At 42.8% G+C, this 25,938-nt stretch overlaps 2 protein-coding genes across 6 annotated transcripts in view; one reads left to right on the top strand and one right to left on the bottom strand.

The window, feature by feature from the left end:
* axin1 (axin 1) overlaps nucleotides 1-9,051 on the top strand; it is a 34,140-nt gene extending 25,089 nt beyond the window's left edge. For all 5 annotated transcript variants that reach the window (XM_084372582.1, XM_084372580.1, XM_084372581.1 and 2 more), the window contains 6 exons: nucleotides 394-923; nucleotides 1,007-1,171; nucleotides 1,981-2,229; nucleotides 2,398-2,505; nucleotides 4,929-5,078; nucleotides 5,338-9,051. In XM_084372582.1, coding sequence (XP_084228708.1) covers nucleotides 394-923; nucleotides 1,007-1,171; nucleotides 1,981-2,229; nucleotides 2,398-2,505; nucleotides 4,929-5,078; nucleotides 5,338-5,464 — 1,329 coding nt within the window. In that variant the 3' untranslated portion in view covers nucleotides 5,465-9,051. The remainder of the gene's footprint in view (nucleotides 1-393; nucleotides 924-1,006; nucleotides 1,172-1,980; nucleotides 2,230-2,397; nucleotides 2,506-4,928; nucleotides 5,079-5,337) is intronic.
* A 4,085-nt stretch (nucleotides 9,052-13,136) lies between these two features.
* Nucleotides 13,137-25,117, bottom strand: galr2b (galanin receptor 2b). Its single transcript, XM_084372588.1, has 3 exons — nucleotides 24,987-25,117; nucleotides 19,693-20,075; nucleotides 13,137-14,998 (listed from the first exon to the last, which is right to left on the bottom strand). The coding sequence occupies exons 2-3, from the start codon at nucleotides 20,064-20,066 to the stop codon at nucleotides 14,236-14,238; spliced, it is 1,137 nt and encodes a 378-aa protein (XP_084228714.1). The 5' UTR covers nucleotides 20,067-20,075; nucleotides 24,987-25,117; the 3' UTR covers nucleotides 13,137-14,235.
* Nucleotides 25,118-25,938: the final 821 nt, after the last annotated feature.

Below are 25,938 nucleotides of genomic sequence, written 5' to 3'. Positions count from 1 at the left end.
CCGGAGCGGATTCTGTCAGAGAGCGATTTTGTCCCAGTCACTCAGAGCTGAAACTGTATCGGCTGCACTTGTCGTTACATGAAACAACACAAATGTGCTGTGTGCATGCGTATAACACCCTGAATCTGATACTGTTTTATCCTTGGTGTGTCTCCAAACCTCTGCAGTAAGAATGAGTAGACACATGTAAGCCTATGGTGAAAATCTGCCATCTGCTGGTTGAAATAAGTGCAACACGTTGACATATGGAAAAAATCCTCAGTTGTTTCAAATGTGTAGAGAATAAGCTGTTGGATGTAACATGCCTCAGATGTTCACGCTGTCTCTGGATTTCCACGTTTATTTTCCTGTAAGTAATGTTTTGTGTGTGTGTGTGTGTGTTTTACTCTAAAGGAGGAGGAAGGTGATGAAGTCATGTCCGTAGCAACATCATTATACAGTCACAGGCTCCCCCCTGGTGCTTATCCGCAGAATTACAACCCCCGCTACGCTGACACGACTTACCCTTTAATGAGAGACGCTCACGAGGAGAACCCTGAGAGCATCCTGGACGACCACGTCCAGCGCGTCATGAAGACACCCGGCTGCCAGTCACCAGGCACCGGCCGTCACTCGCCCAAGTCACGCTCGCCTGACGGTTTACCAGGGGGCAAAGGACTCGGAGCGGCGCTGCCCTCAGGCCAGGGTAAACATCAATCCAGGCACGGTCCCAAAGGCGACAACAGCCACCTGTACCACCACAAACACGTGCACCACATCCACCACACAGGCGTCGGGAAGCCAAGAGAGCAGGTGGAGGCTGAGGCAGCCATGCGCGTGCACGGCAGCTTGCCCTGGAGCGTGGAGGCGAGTCATTACGGATCAAAGTCTCGCAGCTACGCAGATGGCATGGGATCCAGCTCGATGGAGCATACAGGGTATAGGTATGCACCGACTATAAGCACCATTAGTTTTCCCAAAATGCTTTTTGCTTCTTATTTACCAGTTGTTTTCTTCCTTTATTCAGCAGCAAAGGTGGCACACAGTGTAAAAGAGCGTTCAAGAAAGGTGAGGAGGTGCGACCTTATGACATGCCGGCGCCTGCAGAGGAGATGGAGAAAAACCAGAAGATCCTTTTGTGGCTGATGGAAGGACAGAAGGAAATGGTTCAACATAAGAGGAGCCCGTACGGGTCAGTGATGACATTTAACTTTGCTGCTCTCTGTTAGCGGAGAGGAGAGAGGCACCGAGACGAGAGACTCCAGAAAGTGCTTAAAGTCCTTTGAGCTGTCGCAGAAAATCCGACCCGAGTCCTTCATAAAGAAATCCACAGTCCAGCAGCGTTAAACAACAAATCATTCACAGGCAACTGAGAGAGACGGGGAAGGTCTCATTTTTCCCGTTACGTTAGAGTCCGCTCTCACGTGGCCAATAAGAAAGTGATAAATGCAGCTTTGTTAGTTTGAGCCAAATACCATTTTTAAACCAAAAGTAGCTCATATATCTGGCTTTTATAAACATGGTAAATCCTCTAAAAAGTAGGGGGTTGACTCCTTTCCCAATGCCAGTAGACAGCCCTTTCTTTTCTTGCGCTTTCTGTTCTTTTTTCTAGTGTGACACATTCGACATAATGGGAACAGGGAACACAAGGCGCAGTAGAAAGCAGCGTGGAGGCCAGTGACAATGCTACAGCGGTTCCTTTTTTTATATCTTTTACTTCAGTCTGTCTTTCAAAGTCATCGCAGACTTAACAATGTTCAAATGCTGCTTGAAAGTAGACGGATGGGAAACTATTTACGTGCCGTAATGTTCTAGCATGGCGCCAGAACAAGGGCGAGTACATCATGGCCACCCAGGTGTGATGTTTCCATCACTGCTGATCAGTTCAGGAGTCGAAAAGCCAGATGTTAGTGTTTTGTTGTCCAGGGTGCCTTCCTTGAATACTCTTTCTTTGTTCAGTTTGATTGTTGATATTTAATAAGTCATAACTTTACATTTTAGGAGTACCACTGGGTCTAAGAGGACAACGGGCCACGAGGGATCTCGTCTCAGTTCGGCGGAGCGACCGGGGCCGGTGCACCCGTGCGTCGGCACCCAACTGCGTAACACCGTGCAGCCGTCTCACCCTTTCATCCAGGATCCCACCATGCCCCCCAACCCAGCTCCCAGCCCCCTCATCCAGCTGGAGGAGGTGCGGCGGCGGCTTGAGGAGGAGAAGATAAAGTCTGGAACGATACAACCCAAGCAAAGGTAAGTGGACGGACACGTCACGGTTATCTGTCTCAGACGTTTTTTAACTTGATCCATAGGGGAAGAAGCCTTTTCTCTGTAGTCAAAATGAAACCGTTACCCTTTTGTTCTGTAGCCTGTGCTCCTCAGGGCTCTGTGTCTAACTACTGGGGTTGTTCGGTCCCTCAGGTATGTGATGGAGGTGATCCAGAGGGGTCGCACCGCAGTCAGGCCTGCACTGTTCCCTCCGCTCAGCGTGGTGCCCGCCGTTTCTGACAGCGAGCTCTCCGAGCCCGAGTATGTCAACTGTGTCCTACCAGTAACTTTTCCCACCATCTCCAAATACCCCATAATCCCCATGAGTCATGGCACCCCCACATCACCTCCCATTCTCATTACTGGTAGATTAGTGACCCAGAATTATGTGTTTTTCTTTTGTTTTTTGTTTTTTAGAGCTACTTAAAGAAACATTTAGAAATCTGTAATGAGCATTTTTCTCTCCTCCTCCCCTCCTCTGTGCTTCATTTGTAATGTCATGATGTAGTGTCCCACAAATGTGTAATCTTGTCTAGTTTTTCATGCTTTCATCATCCAACATCATCCACACACTCCTTATCACCTTAAGATGGTCGCTATTACATTGCTTTTACACAACAAGGTGTCCAAAAAAGAAATAATGAACAAGATGGAGGCAAAGAATGAGACTTAACTACTACTACTGTTAACTAGAGCCGTCTATGCTTTTAACAGATAACTGGCAGCGAGTGAGAAAAGACTATTAACTGTATCATTTCTCCACAAGACCTGATGGTATATCAGCTCCCTTGATGGTTGTTTCCCATCAAGACCAGAACGAGGATCACAGACGGGGTTGAAGTGTTCTTGCTGAGGCAGAAGTATCGCAGGAGAGGGTCGGCTTTTTGATGTTTTTTGTCGGAAACACGTTTCCGTTTGATGTTCGACTGCCCTCTCAGATGGGTACTTAACAGATGGAGGGGAAAAAGGAGAAGTGTGTAAGAGGCAGATGAAAGGCAGATTACGTGGCAGTGCCAGAGAGTGAAGACTGCTGTGAGAGCGGTGAGGACCGCGAGGAGGTTCAGGACTTTGGTGCCTGCCTGGACCACAACTAAATGACCTCTCAGTGCTTCCAACGTCCAACCTTGCAAAAAAATGAAGGCTTTCTAGTGAAATAACCTGGTGGTGATGTTTGAGTTGCAGTCTCACTTTTACGAAGAAAGAGAATAAAGAGCGTGAGATATAAAAGTATAAAGCACCAAAAAGTATGCAGAGGTAGCTATATTGGTGTATTCAGACAGCTAAAAACACTTAAACATGATGTTTTATATGCAACTTATGGCATTAGGGGTGAGTTTATTCAGTCACACTGAGTCTAAAAATATCTGTGTAATGTCAGTTTGTTCAGATTTGATGGAGGTATGACTCAGACCATTTTTGAAGTAAACTGCAGCAGTCGGAAGCGAAGGGATAAGTACCTTATTTGCCTCCTTGAGATGTTTGTCGCAGCTGCTGCAGCACCTACTCCACGTCTCTACCGTAATAGCACGTAAAACTGGCCTCCTCCTACATGTTGGCATCTGTTAGAGGACGGATGGATGCAACATGATGTAAGATTCAAGTGGGCTTTATCCTGAACACTGGTCTTAGACATTCAGTCACAAAAAAAAAATACACTAATATCTGAAACTTTAAGTAACTCGGTCCCTCGCAGTCCAAAAACGGTTTTGTGGTTGTTCAAGTTGGTACAAAACACACGAGATCACCAAGGATAACATTATCTCATTGTACATCGTGGCACACCCAAAGGCTGCTGGTAGAAGCATCGCAGGGCCTCTCCCACTCACAGGAAGTCATGAATACTCGAGTACCCATTTACTAAAATTGCTTGCAAGCCAACCGTTCATCAGCTGACCGATCTCCAGTCGCCAGAGTCTTAATCTTAATTTAACCAGTTCTGCTTGGTTGTCTTCAGTCCTGCAGACTCTTAGCACTTTTATCATTGTCATTTTTATCCATTTTCTCCCAAACTAGAAAATAGCAAAAACCTGTTTATGGCGATATCTATTATTTTTTCAAAACTTGAGTCAGTCAGCCGGCATGTGAACCAGAAAATGTGAACGTTAGCCTGTATCGTTTCTCTCACCACCTGTAATGTAATTGCACATATTGATTAGAAACCTTTACGATGCAGAGTATAGACTGACATCAGACGTTGTTCCCTGTGAGGTTATGTTTACATCTTTCACTAAAAAGTACAAGACTTCCTGTCAGACTTCATCATCTTCACTTCATGTATTTGACTTATTTAGTTTGTCCATCTTTTTTCTGTAATATGTCGTTTGAAATTAGTTTTTAGGGCTGCGACTAACGCTTATTTTCATTGTTGATTCATCTGATAAATCATTATTTTGGTTAATCGATCAGTTGTTGAAAGATGTTGAGTGTTTCCCAAAGCCCAAGATCCTCAAATATCTTTTGTCCACCACCCAAAGATATCCGGTTTGTAGTGAAAATTACTCAAACGATGGGTGGATTGTCAAAATATTTGGCGATTACTTTAATGGTTGACAGCTAATCGATTAATCGCTGCAGCTCTGATTGTTAGTTTCCCCAGTTATGCAGTCTCAGTTTGTAATTGTAGTTCCCGTTAGTCTCTCTGTTAATAATGACTCTCTCTGAATAGCTTTTCTTTCCCTTTGCAGACATAAAGCCACTAAAAAGCAGCCGTGTGAAAACATTACCGTGGCGTATTACTTCTGTGAGGAGCTGATACCGTACAGGACGTCTGTCAAAGGGAGGGTCGTCACACTGGGCCAGTTCAAAGAACTGCTAACAAAGAAAGGAAATTACAGGTAAGATAATGATTTAAATTGACATATTTTTCAAGAGACGCGTCACAGCGTCTGTTAAATGTTATTAGAGCTGTCGTTATCTGTGTAACATCCAAACCAGTTAAATAAAATTGTCAGGCAGCTTGTGTGGAATTAGCTTTTCTTAAAAATGTTACAAGCGCTGGTTTCTGATGTAACATTAAGATAAGTGCTGCTTTCTGTGCACAATGTCAGTAAATGTCACAGCTGGAGACATTAAAACTCTTCCCTCTCTTTGCAGGTATTATTTCAAGAAGGTAAGCGACGAGTTTGACTGCGGGGTGGTGTTCGAAGAGGTACGTGAAGATGACGCTATCTTGCCCATCTTTGAGGAGAAGATTATCGGGAAGGTCGAGAAAATCGATTGAAGTGGGCACGTTGAAGAGGAAGGAGTCGAAAAAAGCCGGCGCGTGATAGGTCGAGGAGCGATTGGAAGGCGAAGAGGAAGTGCTGTGGGATTGAAACCGGAGGAGCGGAGAAGAAAGCGATGCAGTAGAAGTGGATCTTGAGTTCGAGAGCGAAGCAGTGACCACAGCAGATGACTTTTAAAGCTTGACAGCACCGCTGCAGTGATGTTGGACTAGAAGAAGAAGAAAAAAAGACCTCATTCACTTCATCTGGAGTGTAATGTAGCATTGTAAAGTTTACTAGATAAATGAAGAACAAAAGTGCTACTAAAGCTACATATTTTTGATATGATGTATCAGAAGGTCCTTTCTGAAGTAACCACACTTGTAATTTTTATATGTATTGGTACTAGATGTGTACAGTTTGTGTTAAAAGATAACAAAATTTTATATCTATTTAAGTATTTAAAATGCTCATGTTCACTCCGATTGAAGCGGGAGTGTTGCCCCTGTTGAAGACGATCAAAATCCTACAAAGGGTTGATTTTTGTTTCATTCATTGTCAAGAGTCCTCTGGACTCTAACGTTTATGTTCCTCTTAGCGCTTTTTAATACTTTACTTACAGTACTTTGTTTTGTTTCAGTCAGGCTGCACTTTCATTGTATTTTATACCACTGACTGTGTCCACGTAGGCCGCAGCACCAAACATGAGTGAACAGGAAAATAGAAACACCTGCACAGCGCACTGCGATCCAGTACAACAGCTCAGTGTCTTGTAATAGTATTTTTAAGAAGATTACGGTGTTTTATCAACTTAAATAAAGGGGCAGTGTTCGGGAATATATTTGAAAACTTTCAAAAATCTACAAAAATCATCAGAATGTGAGGATTAAGTTTTACCGGGGCTGTTTTATTGGGTTGCATGACTTCACACTGTACTGGTTGTTTTTATTCTGCTGGTCATTTGCTGTGTACTGCATGTAAATGTAGCTGATGGCTGTGTTTGTCGCTTAGTGCGTCGTCTTTAACCGAACCCAGTTGAAGTTTTGGAATAACAGTCGATGCAGTAAAATGTGAAGTGATTGGAAACATGAACTATGCAAGTTGGTTTATAATTTTGTTGCCCTAATCCAAAAAAAAACTACATCGGCCATTTATCTTAATTAACTCAGTAAATAGGTAACATTAGAAAAATGTAAAAAATATCTGGAGGCTCCTCATGACAACAGTCAGGTTATTAAAAACCTGTCGGAATAAATGTCTCTTAATTTAATTTGATCCATTAGGCTGAGATTTCAGTCCGAGGCTGTTGTTGATGATTAATCTTGATCCTGGCCGAGTAAGTTCACCTATTTTTTCAAATCAGAGCTGATGAAAATCTGGATAATTTCTCTTTGGAGGCCAGTTTGCCACTTTATTTAATTCCACTTTATCACTGATTTGCTTATTGCTCAGTTTATAAAATCAAGTACTGCCTGCAGCAATAGAGGTTAAGTGCTGCATATGAAACACGAGAGCAGCTTTTCAGCCCGTAGACACGCACATGCATATGAGTTCATGTCCCTGTAGTGCAGCGAGGCCCTCGAGTCTGTCCAGCAGAGGTCACATCGCAGCATTTGAATGAGAAAGCTCGAGAATGTCATTAGAGTACTATCAGCGAGTCGGCGGTCACATAAACGCGTATTTAAACATGCTGTAAGTGCTCTACCAGGAGTGCTCAGCTGATGAGGGCTAATGTACACTGAATTGTTGCACTTCTATGTTAAAATTATGTTTTTTTTCCCCAGCTTCGAAGTTTATCTCTGATCCCCAAGACTTACCATCCCGGGGCCCTGACACACCAACAGTCGGGCACTGTCAGGACAGTCGGTGAGCGTCTTTGGCTGTAATTGTTGCGGTGTGTCCCTGCACAGTTGGCCCTTGTTGGCAGCTTTTTTGGCAGAAATCACTCTTGATTTGGCTGTTTAGCTAAGTGAAGCAGAAAAAGGAAGGGAAACCCCATCGAGCCTGTCGCTGTAGTTACTATGTTTTCACCCATTTTAGCTCAGTTCCCCCTTATTTCCCGCCTTCGCCTCTTCCTCCTCGACTTCTCGGACATTTTCTTGTGACTATATCAGTGAAAGTGGATGAGTAACGCTGCTTTATCATAGCAGTCTTTCGGTTTCCATTTTTGAATAAGACAAAAGCGCAACTTGTGCGATTGTTGTCCATCGGCTGTACTCTTCGCGGTGCGTTCAAGTGCAGCTTTTGGCCGCGACGTAACATTCAGCCCTTGTCGCCGCCGGTTCCCGTTGATGTTGCTTTGGTGTGTCGGGGCCCTTAAACTTTTTAATCACTGCTTAGTCGATCGATCTATTAAGAAGAGCTGATCTCTAACCTGTTAGCCTTCTCTAGCTTACCACAGCTACATCTTGTGCCTGGCAGGAACGAATTGTTTAGTGCTAAAAGATCTACTTTTGTTAGATCACGTTACACCAAAGAGAAAAAGTAGATGGTGTGTTCTGTTGGCCCCGCTCTTGAATTACCCTCTCACATCCTCTTCATTTTTATGGCAGCACTTTTGTTATCAGAAAAACACTGACGCTCTTGCATGAAAGGCCAGAATGGTGTTCATGATTGCAGTTTTCTGAAGCATCTTGTTATGAATATCAGCTTGCAGGGCATTTAGATCTTTTTATTATTGCAACACTGAAAATATTCCTCGCCTCGTTTATATTTCCCGTCCCCTTAAGTTAACCACGTAAAAGATACGCTGGCATTGGAAAAGCACAAATTGAAATGAAATGGAAGTCATGGCGCAGTCAGCTGGAGAAGCGACATGACATCAAGATTCAAGGCCGCCATGTTTTTGTTTTGTTTGTTTTGTTTCTGTACCCCGTCATTGTGCTGGAGTCCACAGTGAGGAGCGTGCTTTAATAAAAGCCTTTTTCTTTTGTTATGGAGCAAGAGGCAGAAAGACAAGTGGACCTTGAAACCGGAGTGCTGTATCGCGTGTGTCGTCGCATAGAAACCCAGTGAAGGAACATCTCCTGGTTGGAGATGCTGGGTTTCTCGGTGCTGCCTTTTCTTCCTTTTTTTAGACTGCTAACTTAAATCAATTTAATATATTTAGTGTATGTCACTCCAGTGATCCTTTGTATGTTAAATTATACGTTTGTGAGTATATGATCAAGTTAAATACTTTGTGTTATCTTGATTTTTATTATTTCTTTTGAAATAAAGCGCATCAAATCTGTTATGATTCTTACTGTGAAAGCCCCAAAATTAAACTTCCCTTATTTAAGATCAATGAAATGTATATAATAAACATCAGAGTGCCTTTATCACTATGCTAATGATGTCTGCAGTGCGACTTTCAGACAGATGTGGGGACATAAAAACCAGGGACTTGCTTTGTATTTGTTTTTTTTTTAGACTTTTTCTTATTATTTTCTCATTTAATGTTTGTCACTATTCCACCTTTTTCTATGTAAATATGTAACTTAACTTGTCATGAACCAGCAGCCCAGTCAGCACATTCAGTACCCTGGACCTGTTTCTGTTCACGTTAACTAGCATGGTTACCATTTAAAAGGTACCTGGACAATAAATACATGCAATAAACCAGCACCTGACTTCTGAGTGATTGATAATCAGATAATTGTGTCGGTAATTTTCAAGCAAAAAGGTCAAATATTTACTGGTTTCTTAAGTCATTTATGCAGAGGTTGCAAAAGGACAAGAAATCAGTGTTGCGATGTTGGGAAGGCGGCGTCGGACACACAATAAAAATAATTTGTAATTTACTCAGAGGCATTCAAAGGAGTAGAAAGTGCAGATATTTGTGTTAAAATGTAGGGAGTATAAATGAAAAGTCAGTACAGTAAAGTATTTGTACTTGTACCTCTGCATTTATGATAGTAAATGAGGATCCTTTGGGTTTTGGACTGTTAGTTGGACAAAAGAAGCTTTTTATTTTTTTATTTTACTCATACCAGCCAACTAAATATGCCTGATATTTTTCATCCATACATTAAAATTAAATTTTAAAGAAAGTGAGAAATAATTCCTGGATCCATCCCTTTATCTGTATCCACACCAACAGTAAATGGGACCATCCTCCATCCAAGTTTTGTGGAAATCTGTCCTGTAGTGTTCGTGTCGTCCTGCTGACAAACCATCCAACAGGTGGAAACATAACGTCCTTGGCGGATGACTTGTTTATGCTGTCTGTCTTTGTGCAAATTAATTTTTAATGGGTGCCCTGAGTGCTGCATTCTGTATGTGCAGCATCCTTTTGTTGTTTTGAAGCCGAGCAGAACTGCAGTGTTACGTCACAGACTGAAGAGGGCACTCTCAGGATACTGGTGATGGGCTACTCATCTCAGAGATTCGTCCACCAAAACCGTTTGGACGAGCACGTCGGATGATCCAGAGGATGAATCGTGGAAAAACAAAAAACTGAACAGGTTTTATGAGGAGAACAGAGCTGTGAAATCCTGCTGCATGGAGGAATGTAGCCCCACACACGCCTCTCTCTTCCACTGGGTGTTAACATATTGATTTGGAATAAATAATCAATTTCCTGCAGAGATAGCCCGCCCTTACCTTGACTCAGTGACACGAGCTAATCAACGCTGCATACTCTGGAGAGCTGCTAAAATGAAAACAGGATGTTTGGCACAATTAAGGCTGCTGCTGCTGCCATGATGTGTTAGTTGTGATCTCAACCCACAGGCTCAGACTGGACTGATGATTTACTAGGCGGCTCATACTAGAAAATAAAAAACAACCTCTTTTGGTGACATGAACGAGCTGTTTAGTCGATGCCTTCAAGCACCTTGTTGGAGTTAAATAACCTTTTTTTTTTAGACATCTACATTAAAACCTTGCACTGCAGGTGGTTTGACCCAATTATTTCACACCTCTCTGACACCGTATGACTTCTTCCTGCTACATGTCGTTCCTTGATGTTTCTGTTGATGAGCTCGCTCTGCAGCATGCCGACTCGCCTGTAAACACCACTCGCTTCATTCATCTGCTCCTCTCATCCAAAGGAGCACGAGTTTGTAACCTCGGCAGAGAGGAGGCAGCTCGGATATAAAGGATACTTGTTTGCCTTTTAGTTTGTAATAGATTTCCTGGTTTGATACGATATGGCAAACAAGAGGCTGGTGCACAGCCACGCTGAGATGCACATAACGTCTAGATGAACCCGCCTGATCTGATCCTCATCTGATGGCAAAACACTGAACCGGTTGGATTGGTGTGTCTGTGTGATAATGAAGTGTTGGTTCTGTCATCAGAAGAAGGTGAAGCACACGCTGAAAATGTCACACACTGACTCATTAAGTGCACTTGATAATAGCTGCTTGTCTCTCCTGGTCAATTATCACCTCAGATATTATGTTTTTCATTTGGAGAGAGCCACTGTTGTGCTGCGAATCTTGATACTATGAACATTCATCAGTGCCTCAACCATCTACAGCTCGAATCCTGCCGAGGTGTGATCATTGTGTCCTCCAAGGTTTCTCACATCGTCCTTGTGAGGTGTAGATTGTTAGTTCATCTTGTCTTTGTGCTGCTCTGGCTACTTACGTAGCTACTTGCAGCCTATTTCAGTAACGCATTGGGTAGTATAATCAGCTAAATGTAACTAAACATAGAAATCTCATTTCCCTTTGGCGCCTTGAAGGCAGAGCTGTTTTTCTAACTGCAAAGAGCTCTGTGAAGTCTTGACACATCTCTACCTTTGATCCAAATCCTCCCTCCTGTTTGTACGTATGTGTTCGTAAGACGGCAATGTCCGACCGTAAAGCAGCATTTTCACATCTATTTTTACAGACTGACCTCAAACCGCACTATAATCTGAACAACCTCAAAGTAATTGCAGCATGCTTCCACCAAAACAGCAGCACCTACACGAACCCTCAAGGTTTGTGTGATGTAAGTGTGCATTTCCTGCAGTCATTTCCATCTAACAGGCCCAATTTCCGCAGCTGCATCACATAAGGCTTTAACATTCACAAGAACTACCCACTCTGACCCCACTTTGTAGATGCACAGTTAGCTAAGTGTGAGATGTGTGCTACAGTAAAAGCTTTGTTCCATCAGCGGCAGTACATTTAACTTCTCTGATAATGGAGATGTAGACGGCGCGGGTCAGTGCGTCTCTTTATGTCGTCTGCTGCCAGAGCTACGGAAGGCCGGAGAGGCCATAATTGCACGATTATGTCGACGTCGTGAATCATCGTGCATAACAATGTGGTCATGAATTCATCTTTTTAGACGCAAGAAGAGGAAAAAGACTCCCGCACACTGTCCACAGTCTTTTTCCTGATGTTGTCAGCCTTCGGTGTTCTCCTACACACCTGTCGACCTTAAGGTGTGCAAAAGGAAAAAAACCAAAAACACCTGAGGTTAAGGTCAGAAACAATGGTTGTAATGATTAAAAATGTTTTGTTGAGCCATTTACACACCGACTGTGTGTCGCTCTACAAAAACAGTCCGTCTTTGCTACTACAGCTAGGTAGCCTGCTAGCTAACAGTTAAAGTCAGACATTTTCAACTGTGTATACTCTTCAGCACTTTTTCTACACTCAATACTGAATAATCAGCTGCCTATGCTCTATTAAAGCTGATAAAAGCTGCTATAAAAGTCAATATAAGAACCGACGCAGGTAAATATTCAAGAGCGCCGTACGAGCTAAAAATATTCAGTGAGCTAATTGGTTTTCTGTTTGCTGACCTATACGCTCGACAGCACAAGCAATATTACTTACTTAATATTACGTGCGCTTTGTGAAGCCATCTCAATTTGTGTGTCCGCGGGTGCCGTGACGAGCAGGGCAAACAATTATTGAGACATTGTACAGAGTGCAGCTGTGGCATGAAAGTACTTTTAAATTACATTTATTAGAAGTTAATGGGCTCCTTCATTGGTGCAATCGAGAGCGTTAATGGCAAAGCCGGCAAACGCTCAGAGTGAGGAAGCCAGAAACAGACGTCTCGTCTAAATATGAGCTAAAATATCTTTTATTTGATCTTCGTGCACGTTTTCAGTCGAATCAAACCTCCACGGCAGAAAATATTTTATTTGGTCATTCAAGTACATTGTGTGCTAAAACATTTTGATAAATATCTTTTTAAATATATACAACCTTTAAATCTACAGGCTGTTACGTGAAGAAACCAAACGAACAGAGAGACGCCTAAGTACACATTGTAGAGGAAAGGGCAAAATCACAGTAAACACACTGGAGGAAAAACTGTTCAGTGCAAAGGGTAAATGTTCAGTGTGGGGATTATTCTCTGAAGAGGAAAATTACATCTTACACAACTGAAGAGAACACAACTAAGATTTGTCTTTTTTCAGCTCTGAGGTAGGACACAAGCTCACAGCGAGACAGAGAGAGACACTGAGGATCTGCTTTCATCTGGAGAAACAAACTGAAAGTGTTCACAGCGTTGAGAGTTTTAAATACACAAAATACACACATTGAAAAAAAGCACAATTCATAAATGCTTAAGTGCACTCATTGATAAACATATCAACTTCAAATATATTAATATTTTACACCAAAGAGAAACATGCCATGAATACAATCATTGTGGAATACAAGTAAAAGCAATGACAGGTCCAAAAAAAGACTTGAGTCCTCCTCTTAAGTCTGCTACACCAGCCTCCAATACAAATTTTGAGATTTTAATATTGTCAGTGAAAACATGAATATCTTGACAGGACAGAACAGCATCTGCATGCAAGATACAAAAGAAACAGATTATATTGCTGCAGTGTCCTGCAGCAGTTAGAAAAACTTAGAGACCCCCAAAAAAACCTAAAGTAGCAGAACATATCCAGTCATACATGGTGCGGGGAGTTACTGCGGTGTTGTGTTGACCGGCACAGGATGGACAGGAGGAGAAGCACCACTTTCTGAGCAGGACACTGACCCGCATCGAACAAAGAGCAAGTGGTGCTCTGGAGTTGCCCTCACTCCACAGCTGCAGACCTTTGAACTGAATCTTTGGGACCGTTTGAGAAGGTGAAACATGCTGTAAGACGACGAGACACATTCTGTGCTGCTCTTAAAAAGTGCTGGGATAACGTAGATTCTCGAATGCTGAAGAGAAGTTAAATAAACACCAAAGTGCAAGCCATGGTTAAGGCAAATGGTGGAAATGGGAAATACTGAGAATTTTTCCACTTTTAGTAAATATAAACCTTTTTGATCGAGTGTGTATCTGATAGTGGAGCATTCTGTAAAGTAATATCTGGCTGAAGCACACGTTTGCTTGTTGACCCACTGTTTACACCGATCTGTAATGATAAACAGACTTTCACTGCGCTTTTCTATTCTATCGACTTCTCAAAGATCTTTACAATGCTCGTCACATTCACCCACTCATACATACATTCATACACCGATGGCTCAGCTGCTCATCAGACTGACCTGCTCATCAGAAGCGATACAGCGCTTGCTATCCAAAGCGCCCCATTTTATGCTCAGCCATCCACACACACTCAGAAACCAATGCAACGGCTATCAGGAGAAATTTGGGGTTCGGTATCTTGCCAGAGGCTACGTCGACCTGCAGCTGAGGCATCCAGGGATCGAACGCCGACCTTCCGATTAGTGGACCGACTCTAGGTCCTGAGCCACAGCCACCATGTTGAAACATATTTTTGTGCTCGGATTCTTTGCCACCAAAAGTGTGAATATCATGATGAGAAGCTTGCACATTTTCTTAAATAATTGCTGCAATGTCTTTCACATAAGGCAATCTGTACTCAGCAGAGCTGAATCACTTGTCAAGTCTGCCGCTGAAAGGGCAAATTCAGTGTCACCGTGGCTTCCCTTGGCTCTGGCATCGGCCTGTTAATCATTTCACATTCGTTCTGTCGCACGTTCTCCTCGTTCATCTGCGACACCTCCGTGGAGCCTGCTTCAAACCCTGGCACGGTGTTGGCTACATGAACCACATGAACCTTATTTCTGCCTTTTTTACTGAGGATGCAGCTGAAGACTTTCTTGAAGCCTTTGCGAAAGTGCTTGGACACCAGAGCATACACGATGGGGTTGACACAGGAGTTGGCGTAGGCCATGCAGTGAGAGAGAAGCCTGAAGGCATACGTGGTCTGATTGAAAGGGAAGTCTCCGTACAGGTAGCACAAGATCACCACATGATACGGCAGCCAGCATATGCAGAACAGCACGGTGACGATGATGATCATTTTGGTGACTTTGCGTTTGGCCCTCTTGGATTCTGACATGCCGTCCAGAGGGTCGACCGCCGTCCACAGGTACTTGATGGTCCGAGTGTACGAGAGACTCACGATCAGCACGGGGATGACGTAGCCAAACATGAAGGTGCACGTGTCCAGCACCTTCCGGTCCTGCTCCTCCCAGCCGGGGATACACACAGTACTGTTGGCGTAGTCGATCAGGTCGTAGTAGCTGAGATAAGGACCCGCAAAGACCAGGGACAGACCCCAGATGACCACCATGGCAACCACTGCGTTACACGGGGTCCGGAGCTCTCTGGAGCGCAGCGGGTAACGGATGGCCAGATACCTACGAAGACACAAAACAATACATTCACATATTATCAATTTAATGTAATAAAATACAGAGAATATCAGTGAAGAGGACGTGACAGGTGATATCGGTGGCTTCACCACCAACAATTTGATCACGTGGAGGGAACATCCACCCAGAGAAGCTGCCACCTCCACACTCACTGCTGCAAGCGTCACGGCTCACACTGAAGGGCTCTGTTTTGGATGATAAACATTCACACCACATCCGCTGGTGGGTTTTAAATTGTTGTTGTAATGCTGGATATTCAGCAGGACCTGATCCTTCATGCGTCACCATGACAATAGCACCGAACATGTTTGTACCTTGTGCTGTGCAGGTAGGTGTTAGAGGCACAAATCCCAACATGCATCACACGGTATCATGAAAAAAAGAGCAGGATGTTTTTATGGCTCTCCTTCAATAACCTGACAACAAGTTCCTTCTCGTGTGTTATTGCCTCCTCATCACCTGTACTCATATTCAGCATGCTGCTTTATGAGCTGTCCTCTGAGGGGAAGGGTGTCCGTGAGGTGCTGCAGCCTCTCTTACCCCGAGGCAGGGATTCTGATTAAGCTGTAAATCCATGTCCTCCCTATCCACACGTTACCGGACACTTCAGCTGGCTCTCCAGAATCAGAAGAAGCAGCAGCCTCTCTCTGGTCTTTGAAGCCTCACTGAAATGGGGCTTAAGACATTTATGCGGGGCATGAAAGGAAAAAGGGTACCTCGAACCTACTTGTCACATCTGGAGGCTGAGTGGCTCGGACAATTACGACCCAGACATCACGTATGTGCTAAACCTGATCGGTCTGTTAATGATTTTTGTGTTTTTGTTTCAATTCGTCATCATGTTGTGCTGAATCGGAAGCCAGTTAAAATGTTGGAAAGCAGTCTGAGAAACATGTTGGATGAAATACAGAATCACCACACTGAATTAAATTTAGTCTCGAATACATTTCAAAATATCCCTCAATTCACAAAGTACTGACTCAACCCAGATGCTGTCATGAGTCATTTTCCCAAAATGTCTGCATAGACGTAACAGTGACCATATTGGGTTGTTGCCCAAGAGTTTTCACAACACATTTCTTGCTCAAGTTCAGGCTTTAGAAAACCCAACCTGCGGACGCTCGTTGGCTGTTGTTGGCTTCAGTCAGGGCATATTGGGTCAAATGAGGTGTCAATCAAAAGCTAAGACTGCAGTCATGTTATATAATACGAAGCGAATTAGTGGAAGTACGTGATTGCTGTTTGTCACTATTTATGGATGTATTACTGTGTTTTGGACTAAATATTCTACTTCATTCGATCGACTGGACCTTTGAGAGTACAACAGGACTGTTTTTGTCAGATTTTAATGGACCAGTGGAAGACCTGCATCGGTGAGTCGTCAAAACTTCATAAGCAATTGGTTGGTTGTTGGTTGGCTGGCCTGCTGTTGTGGTTGTATCTTTTAATAGTTTGCATGAATCGAATGACAAGAATCGTAGCTTTCCAACAGTACATCGCGTGAGTACCCACTTAAACTGAGGAGCTACAGTATGTACCGCCTAACAGCTTCAGCTACACCAGTAAATAAACGTTCTTATTTAATCAAAATCATCATCTTTGAGTGTTTCACGATGTTAACCATGTCTCCCATCTGCTCTCCACAAAAATGGGAAGGACTGGTGTCTGCACTGCACACAGTGTAGACGTGTTGTTTGAACATAGATTAGAGAGACTGGGTTGATATTTAAAACTGCAGCCTTGACAGATAACTACATGAGTACTCAAGTGTAAATCCCTCATTAGGACAGCGATGCCTAATTGTTTTGTTTTATGTGGAGTCATTTTCATATCAATATTTCTCTAGCATAAAATCACAGTAAATGTGAGTGTGTGGGCGGCACACTGCAGCAGCAAAGACCGACTTTCCATCAAAAGGCTGTGTGTGTGTGTGTGTGTGTGTGTGTGTGCTGCTGCTCATTCAGGCTGAACTGTGATTTAATTCCTGCCGGGTTTCTTGGTCCAAAGTGTAACTATAACCTGCCCACTCGTTACACAGGAACCGAGGAAGAGAACAGCAGAAATTCATTAACCTCACAAGTCCGATGTTCCTGCTCTTTGACAGACTGAGCAGGAAACGTCTGGCTGGCAGGCTGTAACAACTATTCAATCCTCTGTAGTGTAAACACAGCCAGTGTGAGCAGAGTGTGTCGGCTGCAGAGTGCAGCTGAACACTGACTCTGTCCATATTGACTGAGCTGACAGTGTTGCCCAACAACAGGGTTGAGCGCTCACTCTGAGGGGGACGTCATTTTCAGCCAGGGATAATGCACGATTCTCATCCGAAATTCAATTACAGATACAGCCGGGTCAAATGAGTCTGTGATCGATGCTCTTTGTAATCAATTAAATAAAATAATTCATAGCACGAAGAAACAAAGTGCAGACTTGGATAAAAGCTTCCTCACGGCCACCCTTAATGATTTAAGGCTCGATACTGTTGTTTTATAAAACCTGTTCACACTAATGAGATGTTAATATGATTCCCCTTAACAAACACCATCACTGAGAGCACTTGGAGGGAAGACGTTATATTCGGAAATACAAAACATACTTAAGTTATGCATGTGTTATTGATTCATTGACTCATGATGCATGACTGCAGGATGAATTCATGAATTCCTGTTTTTTAACCATTAACCCACTAAAAATACAGATTTTAGAAGTGGAAACATACATTTTGTCGCAAAACTGTCAAGACCAGACCACCCTCATCAGAAAAAAGACCGTAGTTGTTATCATGGCAACAAGTGAGGGAGTCAGGCAAAGTAGTATGAAGGAAGGTCCGCATAGGAAGGAGGGGATGGATGTTTGGTCAAACAAGCACAGGACTGTCAGCCGGGAGACTGCTGTTCATGTGCAGCGTGAAAGAGAAGCATCAGTTATTTGATGTAGTCAAGTTACTCGGTCATGTTGTGTCGGAGGAACGGTGGTACACAACGTTTTGGGAGTCACTGGCAATCGACCTATTCAGTCATTTGAGTGTGAGGATGTGTTGACGAGGACGTGATTAAACAGATATTTATCATGCCTTAATTGGTCGACAAAGTTAACTCTTAAAGTGTTATAATTTAATATTAAAAAGAAAAAAACACAAGGGAAACAGAGGCTCTAATGACACTTTGTGGTTGCAGCCAGCTCTTTTGACTAACGACTAAAAAAGAAGGGATGTTAAGAAAAACTCACACTGTAGCCTCATGTTTCAATGGATTAACTCGGCTATTGCTTTAGTCAAGGAATTTATAATATCTCCCTGTGGACATTAACGGGTTACAAAAAGTATAAAGGAACTGCGAATTAACATTTATTAATAGATGATATATCAGTGTTCAATAATTAAAGACTTTCTTGATACATCCTGCATTCATTATTATTCAGTGTTGGCAGAATCTGCACTGCGTTTAACGTTGTGGGTCCACTAACGACTCTGCTGCACAAGACGGCAGGAAGGTGACTCCAGTAAACTCTTCTCTTAAATTACTAGCTTGTGTGCGCGGTATATCATTTCCTTCCCTCTATTCACTGATACACACTCTCGAAAGTCTTTATTCATTCCCTCAAATTAATTGATGAGTGCCCTTGAATAAATCTTGTGTTCATTTGTTCTCTTTTGCCTTTTTTCTTGTGGAGGACAACAGATTTAACACTGAAGAAAAGAAATCTGTTCTCCTTTTCAGAGATAACACAATGTTGCTTTCAAAAGCTAAAGCTCAATCCATGCACAGGTAGGCAGGTATTACATAATAGATTTGACAAAACAGGTAGTGCATACATGTGTGTGATTTGAGGGAGTGGTCTGTAATTTAAACAGGTGACATTTTATAATAACCATCATTAGCAAATGGCTAATTTATAAACTCAAGTAAATACTTATTTCACTGTCTACAAACAATGAAATGTTTTATAAACATTTATTAAGCAAATGCAAATGTTTAGAAACAAAACAAAAACACGAGCTGCATCTTTATAATGGCCATCCAAATAATGTTTGTAGATGAAGTACACAGTATTTATCAGTCATTTACAAAGTGTTTTAAACATCAGTTGCAACTTTACAGTAAAAGAAGGTTTATTAATTTGTTTATAAAGCGTTTTGTTGTTTGCTAACAGTGAGATAACTATAAGCAAACATCTCATTAACTATAAATTTACCATTTATTAATGATGTTTTTTTTTATAAAGCAAAGCGACAGAGATACCCGCTAATCAATTAGCCAAACCACTGAACGTTAATTACCATGTTGTGAATTATCAAGTGAAAATGTCACACATTGCTTGTTTCCAGCTTCTCAGATGTAAATAGCTGAAAACGTGCGGGGGTTTGGACTGCATGAACATCACATGCAAAAAATAATTAGTGGATTAATTGATAATGGAAATAACCACTGCTGTAGTTGCAACATTTGCAAACAGAAGAGAGAAGAGGGCTTTATGGGAAATGTGGCCTTTGCTGCCCCTCGTTCTCTCTTTTCATAACAATAATTACTCCGGGGTTGTTTGAAAATCGAGGCTAGATGTTTTGAATGTCACATGGACCGGGTAGGTAGGAGGAAATTCGTGCATCCTGTGTTGTATAATACACTACAGTGTGATTATGTGCACAATACAGTAATTTCTCTACAACATAACGATGAACAAACCTGTCGACGGAGACGGCAGCCAGCGTGAAGCTGCTGGCGTACATGGTGAGGTTGATGAAGAAGTGCACCACTTTGCACATGAAGGAGCCGAACACCCAGCCCTCCAGGGAGTAGATGGTGGCTTGGAAAGGGACGCAGAAGATGATGAAGAAGAAGTCGGCCACGCTCAGGTTGAGTATGAACAGGTTGGTGGTGTTGTATCCGACCTGGCCGCTGCGCAGGAGCACGGCGAGCACCAGGCTGTTGCCGATGGTGCCCAGCAGGAAGATGAGGGAGAAGACCACCGACACGATCACGCTGGTGGGGTTCAGCTGGTAGCTCTCGGACACATTGGCCTGTCCTCCCAGCTTGCTGAAATCCTCAAAGTCAGACATTTTGTAGGTCTGAAATAGAAGAAGAAAGAAGATGCATGTGTCAAACACATTTTAATCACCATCCAGAACCCTTGACTGTGTTCCCACATCAGCTGGGTGGAAATCTTTAATCACATCAGTTGAGAATACTGCTGTGCAATTGCATTTCCCAATCCAGCATCAGCATGGGCTCATGCACTGCTCGTCAGTAATGATACAATGAGAAAGTGGCTCACTGAGACGGCGTTTAATGACAAGTTATCTTTGCAACTTTTGAAAAGAAATTGAAGAAGTTGACAAGCATGCACACACCGGAAGATTTCTTTATCCAATTAAGCCCCAGCGGAGTCACGATACGCATTAATAAGACAAGAGTGAGAGGCCGTTTTAATTGGCTGCTGATGTTTTGCCGGATGTGTCCAGGGAATACTTAACATGTTTAGTCACAAGAAAGGCTGCCATGCAGCGTATCTCTAGATTTAAGTTTCAATTTAAAGGTGCAGTGCAGAGTTTTCTTTCAAACAAACAGACAAATGTGTTTAAATTTAGTTATTTTCATGAACTACAGTCTGGCTTGGGCGGCCAACCTGAACTAGACAGCCTGGCATTCGAACAAGACTAAGATTAAGATCTAAAAAAACGTATTAAATGCCTTCTTTGACATTTTAAATCCTGCAGTGTTTACATTCAAGACCAGAAAAACATGCACGTGGGAGAGATCATCTTCTGAAACACGTGTTTAACGTTGTGAAAGGGTATATTTTAACTCAAACCATGTTCTTCCTAAACCTAGCCAAGCATTTTTGTTCCCTAAACTTAACCAAGCAGCGACAGAGAACAAAATGCACATGGTGACATAAGACACACCTGTACACACAAGATACAAACAAATTGCTCCATATCCTCCAAGTGTTCAAAAACTCCCCAGAGTACCTGTAAACTGAAATGTTGAATTTAATGGTGATGCCGGATAAATCTGCTGCTGCTGTCACAGTGATGCAATGGGAAAGTGGGTCACTTTTAAAGTGAAGTTTGCTGCCATTTAATGATGTAACACTGCAGCGATTTGTGGCCTTCAAATATAAATATAAGTGGCCCGAGCCACAGATGTGTCAGCCGCTCTCCTCTCCAGTCCGAGGAATTGTCTGTTACATTCGAGAGCAGAAATCTATCTCAGTTGAGAGACTTTCGCTTTCAGCCCGAAACACATCATCTATTCATGGCAATTTCTGACATAAATAGAGTCATATTGGCGCTTCTGACGTGTTACACCATTGTGACGTCTCTAGCGCTGCCAGCGTGCACTTTCAGGCTTTTGTATTTTGAAAAATTGTCATCTTGTTTAATGGCGAGCTGTGCAAAATCGACTCTTAAAAATAAAGAGGTTCTCTTGATGTTGAATATGAGTCACAGTGAAGAGAGACACAAACAAGGTTGATGTCTCCGAAATTTTAATCAATCTCATCTATCTGTGAGGGAATTCAGTGCCAGATGAATGGACTGCATTTAAACGTCACTTTTTGAGTCCGTCGACCACTTAGAGCCACTTTCACCCATTCACACACCGAGTCAGGAGCGATACAGTGCTTTCTATCCAGAGTGCCCCACAATATTACTATGCATACCCATTCATGGCAGTTTTAAATAGTGACTGAAGCTGTGCTTGTGGTCTAGTTAGGTGTAGACACCAGAACCAGCTGGTTAGGGTTGGGAAAAGTTTTCATGTTTTGGCTTAAAAAACTGTTTTTGTCGCCACAGACACGGCTGGAAATTGTCCCAAGGTCTCCTTAAAAACACCCAGTGGTTTCACACTTGACAGACTACTCGTTTTACTCCACCATCATCCCCTCCACCTCCTTATATCCTGATGTCAGGGTGAACTTGATATGACACGTTTTGTAGAAATATCAATACGTACACCTATGACATATGAATGTGAACATATACGGCGACTAGGCTGCGAAGATTGTTTCACAAATGGATTTTAATGAACATTTTGTGATGGATTGGATTTTTTTCTTTCGTTTTATAGATTCATGATTCATGTTTTACTAACCAGTTCCTGTCTTTGTCTTTTTTCCCACACTTTTCCTGCCCACCTGTGTTCAGTTCAGTTATCAGCCTCTGAGTATTTAAGTCTCCTTCACTCTCATTGTTTCGTTTGTGTCTGTTCTCCTTGAGTTCATTAAAACCATTGGATTCTCCTTGTTGCCTTTTGTTGCTTATATTTTGTATTTTGGGACTTCAGCTTGTCATTAAAGCTCGCTTTTTTGTTTTTTCAACCTTTTTCAATGTTGTGTTTTTCACACTGACCTCAAATTCAGTGCATCCACCATTGTAAAACTATACACAAGCTCCTCCAGGGAGGAAGCCAACGTTTCAAAAGTTCATTAAAAAACTTAATACTGTCAAAATACAGCAGGATTTCTAATAAAAATACTTAAATGAATACTGTAATGAAATTGAAACAAGTTTTGTCTTTCCTGCTCATCACGTCCATGATGAGTTATGAGCTAAACTCGAACTGCAATGGTAAGTAAGTGGCAGTAAAATGAAAGGTCCAGAAACACTACAAACATGGGTTCAAGTGGGAACTGTGCAGAGCAGGAGAGGAATATCTCCTGCACCACTGCTGAAACTGAAATTGAGAACAGTGAGCCAGGCCAGAGTGCTGGTGGCTACTTCAGCAGCGCGGCGGAGGTGTCCTCAGCAGCAAATGATGCAAAACAGCAAGCTGAATGCAGAAGGCATACGCTACTGTATTTTAATCAGTCAAAATGGTGGTACTTGGAGAGACTTATATTTTCTAAGGTGGTAAAATGTTTAAGAAATACAAAAATACGAACTGCCCTGATACCAAGTTGTTCACACACACATCCACCAATTTGGCATTACCAAGGAGACTTGGACATGAAGGATGATGGGGGCTGGGATGGCGCCACCGACGTCTAATTAGTGGACGACTCGCTCAACCCAATGTTGAACTACATTTAATTAGCAGCTGAGACGGCAAACTCTACGTGTTTGGTTGTATTTTTTTCAGTGGTTTGACGACAGTACCGCACGTCGTTCAGAGCGTCCGCGTGTTGTTTGTGTAGAAATGGTTGATATCTTTGGAATCGAACCTTTAAGTAGCAAATAAAAAACATTTCTAGGAGACGAGGTTGATCATTGGATCTATTTCAGATTACTGTTTTTTCTTGTGGTTTTTCAACAGAGGGCTTCCACTCTACCTGTACCTGATGTCACTATGCCAACTGCCCTCAGAAGCTTCTGAGTGCCAGTAGTAATGACGGACAGAAGCACATTGCACTTTATCGGGTTTAAGTGTATTTTAATCAGCTCTTCGTGCAGGTTTCTGAATAAAAAAGGAGGGAATTCTCATTCTCATTCTTCAAAGCAGCACTTGTTCATTAGTGAAATAGACAGTCCTCTGTGTCCATCTCTTATCACCATCAAAGGTGGCTTGCATTTAGAAATGGCACTTTTGCCTCTTTGGAAAAAAACACAAAACCCAAACTCCAGTTCTGTCATCTTCTAGATTACCACAACAGAAAAAAGGAAACAACCCAGGCACTCTGTAAAACAACACTACGCCGAGCTCAGGCCTGCAACCATCGCAGGCATTATTAGACCGAAAAGAAGAAGCAGGTGTCATTATTCATGCAATCCCCCTAAAGCGTGAAAGTAGCGTGATCTGAATTGAGCGGAATGTTACTAATTATCCCACCTAAATTAACACACTAGCACTCTATATGCAAGCCGCATGATTAATTAATGCCCTTTATCTATGGCAGTACAAGTGTGATCATTTATGAGAAGATTAGGATGCAACAAAGCGGCTTGTAGATGGACAGATTAGTTTTATTGTGGACACTTGTCTCAAACGAAATGATTAAAAAATCAATCTCAGATCTGCTGTCGTTAAAACTAAACCACAGGGAGTCAATATTCATAAAAGAAATGACATTTTTAAGCCTTCCTCGTGCTTATTTGCTTCCATCTTCAAATCTCAGCAATATCCAGCTTCAATGAATTATTAAATGTTATTAAACTTTCAACACCCGCTGAGTAGAAACTCTGCCAGTCTATCTGCATAATCAGAATCGTGACTAAGGGCAAAATGAAGAGGATATTATGATCACGGTGAAATGACACTCTAAAGTGAAGGGAAAAAAAGGGGCTGTTAAGCAGCAGCGTTATAGCACCGGCTGCTTGACGCTGCAGAGGAATCCTCCTGCCTGACTTTATGGCAGCTCTGTCGTGGTGTGGCTGATTCCCTTTTCCCACCGGGGAGGACAATCCAGGCTGATATTAAATTTCCCGACTGCAGTGGGATATGAGGGGCAAAGACTCCAGCCAGCGCAGAACATGTGCAACAGTCTCAGGGGAGATCCGAGGAAACGGGGATAGACACACAGGAGCTTGATGAGCTGCTAATAGAGCGTGTGGGACAAGACAGGTTGTGGGATTTGCAGACTTTTAAGAGCTCAGCATGACGAGTGTGAGGTACAAATTAGGATCTCTGGAAACGAAACAATGAGTAATGAAAAAAGAGGAGCCAGGGAGAAGAAGGAGGAGGAGGAGGAGGAGGAGGAGGTGGAGGAGGAGGATGGGGATGTAGCACAGCCTCAACCAGACTCTATGGGGAAACATCTTAATCTGACAGGAGGGTCCTCAGCATTATAAAATGATCAGCTGGCACAGATAAGGCAACAGATTACATCATTATATTTTGAATAAAATGCATGAATATTTAATCCTCTTCTGGCAAGGACAGCCAAACTTTATGCATCATCCGAGCATCTTTAACATTTCTGCATCTCTTAAAATCAAATTATTAAAAAAGGAAAATCATGAATTTGAATTGCAAATGTTCAATGGGTCATTTCCAACATCTCCACACAGAATCAGCATGCAGATCCAGTGTGATCAACCTACCGGGCTGATGATGGGTGGCCAGTATCCAAAGCTTCAAGTGCTCCGCTCTGATTAGGAACAACACTGCCTGCAGACCTGCTCTGTGGAGATGCTCATGCTCTGCACACTGAAGCCTCTGTTCTCCCACAGCACATCGCTATCTGCCTGTGTTGCTGGTATCTTACTCTTTCTCCGCCTCCCGCCTCCTCAATCCCCTCTCCCCCCTTGTGAGGACTCCTCCTCCACATTCACTTTAATGTTCACACTTCACTGCAGAAAAGGATTGCAGAGCGAAGGTATGGAGGGGAGGCTGCGGCGTCCCGGCAATCTATTCACAATCAGCGCATAATAAGGAGGTTCCCTGACAAATAACCTTTGAGCAACATTGATTGCCGCTCTAAAGAGTCGCCACATGCACCCAAATAAGCCTGTTGTCCAAATGAGGCGGTGACCTTTGCATTTGTATTAATCTTTAACACGGCTCGTTGCCTGGTAAGTGAAACCATTGTCTGCTAAAAGGGAGCACGATTCAATTTAGACAATCAATTCAGGAGGGATGCAGGAAAACTAATATTGTGTGTGTAGGTGTTGGTTCAACGTCAGCCAGGTTTTTTAAATGAAAGCGGGCGGGTGACGTCACGGTGGGCGTCAGTATGGTTGTCTCTTTAGAGCCCTTTCTGTCCCAGAGGGGAAAAAAATTCATTAGTCAGAGGAAATCATCCAACGACTGTTTGTCGTTTCGTCTCAAGATGACTGCTCATTTACCAATTACATGATTACATAATACTTCAAAACATTTGATTCCTCTTTTCTCGTTCAACAGCCACCAAACGTGCACACAGAGTTTACTAAAAAGAAGGTTTTTGAATAACTCAGGCTAGCAGTCGCTTGCTCCGCTCGCCGCCGTCCTGCCAGCCGAGAGGAGTCGATCCCCGAGTGCGACGCTGTAGGAGCTTTCCACCTTTACTCTCCT

The sequence above is a fragment of the Pagrus pagrus genome, assembly GCF_965226575.1.
Source record: "Pagrus pagrus genome assembly, chromosome: 13".
In the NCBI taxonomy this organism is placed as follows: domain Eukaryota; kingdom Metazoa; phylum Chordata; class Actinopteri; order Spariformes; family Sparidae; genus Pagrus; species Pagrus pagrus.
Note: the sequence above shows the minus strand (reverse complement) of the source record. Positions and strands in the feature narration are given on the sequence as shown.